An 8,048-nucleotide genomic window follows, 5' to 3' on the forward strand; every position below is an offset into this window, starting at 1 on the left:
TGGTTGCTGAAGATATGTGCAGCCAGTTTGACTTTCATTTTTGAGCTGAACGTTAAATTGAAGTGCCCATCAGTTAGCCGTGGCATGGACCGTATTTCAAGCTGTTTGTCAATGGCAAAAGCATCCCGGATATGCTGCGCCCTTATGATGTGGTTGCCAACCTGGAAGTCATACTTTAACAGCATGTTGCGAAGGCATTTCAGCAGGTGGGGTGGATCAAATATGAAGAACAGCTTCTCATCACCAATAGTGAGATACGGCTTCGCAGTTGTAACCAGCTTCCCCAATAGAGAGATATTCTGGCTTCCTTGGTCACATGTCACAACTTTTGGCTTCAGTCCTGCACTCAGGAGGCGGTGGTAGCATTCAAGCAGTTTCTCTTCCAAGTCTGAAGCAGATGCTGCTCTGTGAGTGAAGAAGTAGCCTAAGACCTGCTTCCATGGGGTACAAATGCCTCTAGCCATGAAGAGAAGTGCTTTGTTTGCCAACTCGGAGTGAGCATAGTTGCCACAGCTCGGAAATCCTTCAAAACAGTCTTCTGTTGCATTGTAGTGGAGTTCCCTCTCGATGTGCATCTCGTCGAAGATTATCACACAGAGCTTGTCCATTTCAGAGAAGTTTGTTACCTTTCGCTTCACAACATCAAAGACTTCATCTGAAAATCCAGGTCGTAGTGGGATACGTTTCATCCACAGCTGTAGTGACCTCACTGACGGCAAGTGGAACAGCTTTCGGCAGTACCTGTAACCACGGGGGCTGTGAAAGTACAAGTTCAGTTCGAATGTCTTGTTTGGTGGTGACCAACGGCGCCCAAATTTGCACACACCTCCCATCTTTATCTGTGCCTCAATGAAGTCTGCGACAGTTCCAGAGACGTGACACCTCACATGCTCCATCAGGTCACGGGCTTGTTGCGGGCTTGCAACTGGTGCACTTTCTTGCGGAGGTTATCCAGCTTGCCTTTTGTTGGCTGTGCTGGAGCTGCCAGACTACTGGACGATGGGCAATCTTTGGGGGGATGCCAGCCACTTCCACCTGCAAATGGTGATCAAAAAGCATTCACAAGTCTGCGGACTTCATGGCGGTAGAGTATTCGTCACATACCTCCTAAGTGCTGAGGTGACGAGACTGCACGCAGTACACCAGACGACGTTCCTGGCAGAGGAGTGACAACTGCAGCTAGTGGGGAGACAACAGTGCTCTGTGTTGACAAGGCTGGTGCGTGTTGTGCGTAGCTATGGTCCTGATGAGACAGATCACGCTGTTGCTGACTTTCTTCAGTGCCACACTCTGATGAAGCAGATGATGTCGTACAGTTAGCCAACCCAACAACAACGTTACTCAAGTATACCTTCAGCATGGCAAGGATGACTCATCTGGTGAAGGTGTATTGCTCATGTACTGTCGTCATCGCAGGCTACCACAGCTTGCACACGTTCCTCCGTTGAAGGCCCACTGCTTTCAAGTCTGCTCTGATTGGCGTAGGCACTACTTCCTCCTGTAAACCAAAAGTAGCACTCGCAATAATTGCCTCTAGAGTTACAACATTTTCATGTGATAACTTGAGCATACCGACTTGTATTATACTTACCAACGCCATGCAGTGTGCGCTTCAATGTAGGAACTGCATCCCACCGAAGCCTTCCTGTGCGCAAATAAGCAACTGGTGCGAAGCGCTCGGAGCACAGGACCTTAGAGCGAATGGAAATTAGACTCGTATCCGCCTCCAGGTTGCAAAACTCCAGCCACGCCTTGTACCTGCGAAGCAGTTTTATTGTTGAAGAATTATGCAAAGCTGTGCCACGAAAACATGCACTAGCTACAGCAGCCTGACCCTGTATGCCCTACATTCAGAGCTAAAAAAAAGAAAAAAAATCAGCAAGCAAAGCAAGCCATCAACATGCTGGCATTGGGTACATGTAAGCACATGCAGCACAGCCCTTCGTGTCCCGTACATGCAAACCGTTGCAAAACTCCTCGTTGAAAGCAGCCCAGCAGCCACATGCTTAAATATTTACATGTTTACCACCTCACTGTGGAAGGATGACCTATCGAGGGAGTGTCCATACAGTCTGAAAGCTGGAAAACAGGTGATACCATTGAAACGCTATTAATCTTATGTAACTTGCACTATGTTCACTTCACCGCTCTCAATAAAACTCGGGGGGAGAGGTACGCATTGTACTTCAGCAAACACTGCACGTCCTCAACCAAGTGACTCAGCTCCGTTCTCGGCCGTAGGCACTTATAATATATAGGAACTCACCTCAAGGGGTCCCGAGGAAAACGGTGGAAACTTATACCGCCCATAGTGTCATCGGCGTCACAGTTTCCTTTCTCCTTCAGGAGGCACCGCTTATGTACGCGCCTCGACGTGGTGCGTCTCCCGGTAGAGCCTGCAGGAACAGGTTTACCGGCGTTCTGTTTTGTTTTACCATTGTTCGTGTGTGCCTACCTTACCTTAGTTCTCCGAGAAGTGTCCCCTGTTTGACGTTGTGGTTTGAAATTGAAAAGACGACAATGAAGAAGAAAACGGCTATCAGCAGTCGCAAAGTGCGCAGTCAACGTACGGCAAACTCGTAGCTAACACACTGAGGGGGAGGAGGAGGAGTGTGGTTGGGAGGAACCGAGAGGTCTGCCTGCCTATTAGGCGGCATGTTTCTCGGGAAGGGAAGGTTGGTGGAGAGGAGGAGAGGAAAGGGTGAAGTGGAAGACCGAGCGGAATCCGCTCGGGGGGAGGATAGCTGCGTCCATGGGCCGACTTCAGGGGAAGTGTGCCGGCATACGCCTATTACACATCACACAGGAAAAACCCCAGACGGCACAGCCGGCCCGCGGATTCGCACCGCGGACCTCCCAGTCTCCAAGCGCACGCGTTACCGCTGCGCCACCGGAGCTGGTAACACACTGATCTCTATGTATAAAGGCTGGATCGCGCATGGGAGAGGGGCTCGTGGGGGAGAGGCGTGCATTCTGGCCGCCATGTTGGGAGGCCCTAAAACGCAGTGTGCGCCCATAGAACACAATGGGAGGCAACGGAGATTGTGAGTATTTATTGCGCTGCAGGCGTTGATCGTTGTTTGTCATCACACAATTTTGTAAGGTGCCAGTATACTGATGTATCCTAACAGTGTTTCACAGGTGTCCTGTCGTTCTATTCTTAATTACGTTATGTTTTGCATTCCGAAACTAGACCGTCACGGCAGTGCAGCGCTGGGGATTGTACTACAGTAAGTTTCCCAGCCAATATTTCAATAAGAAACGATGTGAGGTTAACAACAACCATGTATGTAATATCCCGTGCTGCGTTCTGGACAAAAATTGTTCCATAAAGAACGGTCCGGGATGATATATACTCGCATGGCAGAAAGAGATCGTACTGTAGAATCACAGCCGTTGTCTTAGTCGGGTATGGGTTTAGTATGATTTATATCAAGCATCGCCGCAGAAACAGTCTTTTAGTAAACGACAGCGGTGCTTTGCCTCGCAAATATGGACACACCGAAGCAGCCCTAAATACTTCACGCAATTAGATCACGCTCGTTAGGACAATCAAGTAGTGATGTAAGCTTAATCAATTAAGTTACTTAGAAAGTGGTAACACCTCCTTGAGACACAGGACTTACCTCTTTTTGAAGTACAGCCCTTCTATGTTTGTTTGCTTCTTCCTTTATTTGTTCTGATTATTTGCAGGCAGGGTTGTGCCAAACTGAATGTCCTTCTCCAGCACTCACATGCTTTTGTTGAATACAACTGCAGCGTGAGAAAAGCTGCTTGTGGACGGGGTCCTGGTATCCAGTGCTGACTTTGTCATGCTTGTTATGTCAAGCATGTTCCAAACAATGCAGCTCCACGTATGGTCTTCAAATTGCAACATGACTATTTGGAGATTGAAACAGTTGTGATTTTGTCATTTTGGCCCTCGTGTACCCAGTCTGTGAAACGCAAACAAAAAAGTCTAACACGATATGCTTTTGTAATGAAGATCACTGATGATGAGTAAAGAGAATATACGAGTTCAAGTTTATTCAATATTTTATATCATATTATTCAACATTTTATGTCAAGTTTATACAACATCAAGTTTTATTTCTTGCACTTATGCGTTTCAGGATACAATGAACGTGCAGGGAGGTCGCAAAAGGCTACATTTATTGTTTTGTGACCTTGCTACAATGGCAATATATATATATATATATTTTAGGAATGACAATGGTCAGGTACGCTCTCTAAATTTGTAGCACTCAATTTTAGGTTGGAATGAGCAATGAATAGCAACTTCCCCACTGATATTTTCTCATATATGCTAAATTTTAAATTTAATGTGATCGAATATGTGATAATATAATAATAATATATAAGAATATAATATGTGGTAAATGAATGTGATCAACAGTAGATGTAAACAACATGAGTGGCCAGAGAAGTGCATTCTCAATAAATAATTGTCTTCTTATAGCGTATATGTGCATGCCTATTAACTGAAACAATTATCACAGTTCCCTGACAAGTTTTAATTTCTGAGAGTGTACTGTAGAGGCTGCTTAGATCTACAACAATTAATACAAGGTATTATACACTCTGAATACCTTTAAAAATCCCATGTGACACATATGCTGTTACTTTCTGGAGGTGCTGTGGTAATCAAAGTTTGTGGGCATAAAGGCCAGTTCCCACATACAGCGATTTGCTACACAGCGGTAAAAAACCGCGCTATGCTTTCCTTCTCGCAGTGCTATGAACTGCTACAAAACGGAATCTGCCAAAGTTGAGCCCCGGTCAACTTTTTCAGTGCTATTTTAAGCGCTGTTCGACATTGACCAATCGGGAGCTTCTTTTGGCGATGACGTAGCGGAAGCTGTGTCGTTGTTTTGCTTCCGCATTTCACGGCGCGAAGGCAGCGAAGACGCGGAGACCACGTTGGGACCACGGAGCAAGCAAAAATGTCGAGTAATTTTCCATTTAACCAGTTAATCTGCCACACCGGTTTTTATATGACAAGGCATCTCCAAGCTTCAAAGATACAATAATGAAAGACGGGCGGAGATCGGGCACGAAATGGGAGTAACAGGTGAGTTTTGCCAGAATTGCATGTTCTCGTGTGGACGTTCTTGTGCATGTGTTTGCACATTTCTAATTTATCGTAACAGTAGAAAGTCGTGAGGTGTCTATCACATCAAATGTGTAGGCAACCTGACGCTTCCCGTTCCTGACGTTACGGCTGTTCGGAGTCTGAGTTTCGTTTTGTCTTGTTTTCAATTCTGTTTGCCAGGAGCTGTGGCAGCACAAAAATTTCAGACGATGAAGGCCGCAGCAGAAAAGAAAAAATTTCTGGACTCAAAGAGGAGTGGATGCGGGGCGGCTGAGGTCAGGCACTCGAAATGGGCCTTTTATACGACTCTCGACAGTTTTTTAGGAGATAGAGACAGCAGCTTGTAAGTGTGCTCCACAGTTTGCTTTAAACCGGTGCCTCAGTATATAGGTGGTCGTTATTAAGAATTGATACTTGTTTCCTTGCAGTGCGACGTTGTCTAACATTCCCGCAGCCGACATCTCCAGCCCAATAGAGGAAAACTGCTCTGGCGTTGAGGGGTTGATGTGAGTATGCTTTTTATGCACGGTCATTCGCGGAATAGTTTTATACCAAGAACTTTATATGCATAATTTTATACAGCCAATCTATGGTCCATTCATCATATTTTGAAGGAGGTGATGACACGTCCACAAGGTGACTTTCATGTGCAACATTTTCTACTGTGAAACGAATAATTGAGTAGAAAGAGCCATTGTGGCTCAGAAATAAGGCTCTTAGGTCCCACAACTTTATGTGTGATCTCAGAATTTCTCATGTGACTGCATCTTGATGTTTTTCAGCCATAGCCCATTGACTGTGCCATCAGAAGAGTCAACTTCGACCAGGTAAGCATCAAGTTAGTTTTTCATACACAATAAGACACAGGACACGAATAATTTGTACGTGGTGAAACCTTTGTTCTGGCAAACACTCACTGGACCAGGATTGTTTTCTGTTGAAGGGGGTGTTGGTATACGAGAGGTATGTCAGTACATACTGCATGTAACCTCTATCAGGTCGGGAAAAGCTAGTCATCTAAAATAAGGGATCCATCCATCTGTTAGGTGGGATTTTGTAGTATGAACATTTGTTCGATCTCAGGTCACTCACAACTTAAAGCACTGCATTACTACTATTAAGTATTTGTTTTTCACTGTAAAATGAGTGCTGTAGCTTCCTTGTGATGCAGTTTTGTTGTTGTTCTTATTGTAGTTGCATTTTTCAGAATATTTGAGCAGTCATCACAGCATAGGTAAGTCGGTATAAACTATTACATTTACTCAGCTTGTAGTCTGCACATCACATTCCAGGTTTCAGATCAGGTATTTTTTTGTTGCAGCTCTCATGTGGCCACTCCGACAGCAGCTCCCAAAAAGTAAGTGGAATGCATGCAACAAGTATAGCTGGGCACAACTCAGCATTGTGATAGGCTTGTGTTTTGTTCGTCCTCTGCGTAACTGCCTCATGCAACACAGCATAGATATATAACTATGTAAATAAGTATAGATTGAATATATGCCTTTTTAGCTGATACATATATTTTGAATGAGAAGTGTAAATTCCTGCTGGTGTTGATTTGCAAATGCAGGTCAATGATGTACGACATATATTCCGTAAGTAGACATTCACATATTTGAAGATGTTTGCGAAACGATCGACACTGCTTCAGTTCTTATCATCATCAACATCATATAACTGCCATCCATGGTGTTGTACATTGAATGCTGAGAATCGAAATTCTGCGTTTATTTTTTGGAGGAAGCGCACTGGTGGGGACGACATCATTGACTGCATAAAGGAAAACATGGACTCCCTGAACAAATGGAAAGGAGAACTGAGCAGCAAAGATCACATATTTTATTTTTGTATGATGTTGGCCGAACGCTTACGTGTTCTCTCTCGACCATGTGCTCTCCGGTTCATGACAAAGGTGCAAAACTACCTTCTGGACACCGAAATGGAAGATTGCACAGAAAAGTAAATACATGTACACAAAAGGAAGGACTGTCTACGTTTTCTAGATAATATATGTGTGTCATTCAAAAAACAGGCTGTGCATAAAAATTTATTAATATAAGTGGAGCACAGTGAGTGAGTCTGCCCACATGTGGCTGCATGCTGCACGTGCCGCAGGGTATGACAACAGATAAAGCAAAGCCTATATACAGTTAAATCAGATGTTCAGTGGAAGCCAAAATAAAGTAATGCACGCTAAACAGAAAGACAATATACAAATATATGAAGCAGAAACTTACTAATACTACAAGGTGGCCTGAGACTTTTCCTTCTTTAAATTCAATGGATGCAGGCAGCATGAAACTATATCAGTTTTTCAAAGTATTCACTGTTCACATCTAGACACTGATGCTATCGCTGTGGCAACTCTGATGTCCCTGACTTTCTTTTTTTGCCTATTGCCATCTTTGTTTCTCTCTCTCTCTCTCTTTTTTTTTTTTGTCTCACTCCTCAAGTTCTTTGCTGCAGTGGATTTACTGGCTAGGATTTAGTGGCTAGGAGAAAGCCTTTTGAATGTTCATGTCAGAGGACAGAGAAAAGGGGACATGGTGGCAGTTCCTCCATTCAACCTGACCTATTCACAATCCTCTCCTGCCACGGCACACTTCCATAGGTCACAAAATATTCTGTATATGCCAGTCGCATTTTTACACTTTCCTTACTATGCATGTTTGAACCAAAACGAGTACCCACACAGTTCAGTCCTTGTCCCTCAGCCCTCCATTCTCCGTCTGTGACAGTGTGCATGTCATCCTATCTGTCGATCAGGTGTGGTGGTGCATATGATGCCCTGCTTTGTTCGTCACTCATTAAAAAGTTGTGTAGTGCCACACAAGCTGCAATTACTGTGTTGGTGTTCTGGAGGGATGCTTTAAAAGGCCTTCTCAATACTCTCCACCGGTTTGCAAGAATGCCGAAGGCATTTTCAACAACTCTTCTAGCTCGACTCAACCTGTAG

General features: G+C 44.4%; 2 protein-coding genes across 3 annotated transcripts; one reads left to right on the forward strand and one right to left on the reverse strand.

Annotated features, from left to right (window-relative positions):
* Window positions 1–338: 338 nt before the first annotated feature.
* On the reverse strand, window positions 339–2,393 carry LOC135375701 (uncharacterized). 2 transcript variants are annotated; one of them, XR_010417344.1, is made up of 5 exons: window positions 2,267–2,393; window positions 1,592–1,758; window positions 1,352–1,498; window positions 1,105–1,290; window positions 339–1,035 (listed from the first exon to the last, which is right to left on the reverse strand). XR_010417344.1 is itself a non-coding variant. In XM_064608356.1 (4 exons), the coding sequence occupies exons 2-4, from the start codon at window positions 1,374–1,376 to the stop codon at window positions 896–898; spliced, it is 351 nt and encodes a 116-aa protein (XP_064464426.1). In that variant the 5' UTR covers window positions 1,377–1,498; window positions 1,592–1,966; the 3' UTR covers window positions 339–895. The 2 variants fall into 2 exon arrangements, 1 of the variants encoding a protein (XP_064464426.1); XM_064608356.1 differs by lacking the exon at window positions 2,267–2,393 and having other exon boundaries at window positions 1,592–1,966.
* Window positions 2,394–5,058: 2,665 nt separating this feature from the next.
* On the forward strand, window positions 5,059–6,453 carry LOC135375693 (uncharacterized). The gene is made up of 7 exons (XM_064608347.1): window positions 5,059–5,071; window positions 5,273–5,435; window positions 5,521–5,598; window positions 5,675–5,728; window positions 5,875–5,919; window positions 6,300–6,326; window positions 6,414–6,453. The coding sequence occupies exons 1-7, from the start codon at window positions 5,059–5,061 to the stop codon at window positions 6,451–6,453; spliced, it is 420 nt and encodes a 139-aa protein (XP_064464417.1).
* The last annotated feature ends 1,595 nt before the right edge of the window (window positions 6,454–8,048 follow it).

The sequence above is a fragment of the Ornithodoros turicata genome, unplaced genomic scaffold (assembly GCF_037126465.1).
Source record: "Ornithodoros turicata isolate Travis unplaced genomic scaffold, ASM3712646v1 ctg00000916.1, whole genome shotgun sequence".
NCBI classification, from domain to species: Eukaryota; Metazoa; Arthropoda; class Arachnida; order Ixodida; family Argasidae; genus Ornithodoros; species Ornithodoros turicata.

Coding starts and splice junctions, on each gene's coding strand:
- LOC135375701 (XM_064608356.1), bottom strand. CDS start 1,376: ATGAGTCATCCTTGCCATGCTGAAG. Junction 1,291..1,351: donor TCATCCTTGCCATGCTGAAG/GTATACTTGAGT, acceptor CTGCTTCATCAG/AGTGTGGCACTGAAGAAAGT. Junction 1,036..1,104: donor GTCACCTCAGCACTTAGGAG/GTATGTGACGAA, acceptor CACCATTTGCAG/GTGGAAGTGGCTGGCATCCC.
- LOC135375693 (XM_064608347.1), top strand. Junction 5,436..5,520: donor GGAGATAGAGACAGCAGCTT/GTAAGTGTGCTC, acceptor GTTTCCTTGCAG/TGCGACGTTGTCTAACATTC. Junction 5,729..5,874: donor GGTGATGACACGTCCACAAG/GTGACTTTCATG, acceptor GATGTTTTTCAG/CCATAGCCCATTGACTGTGC.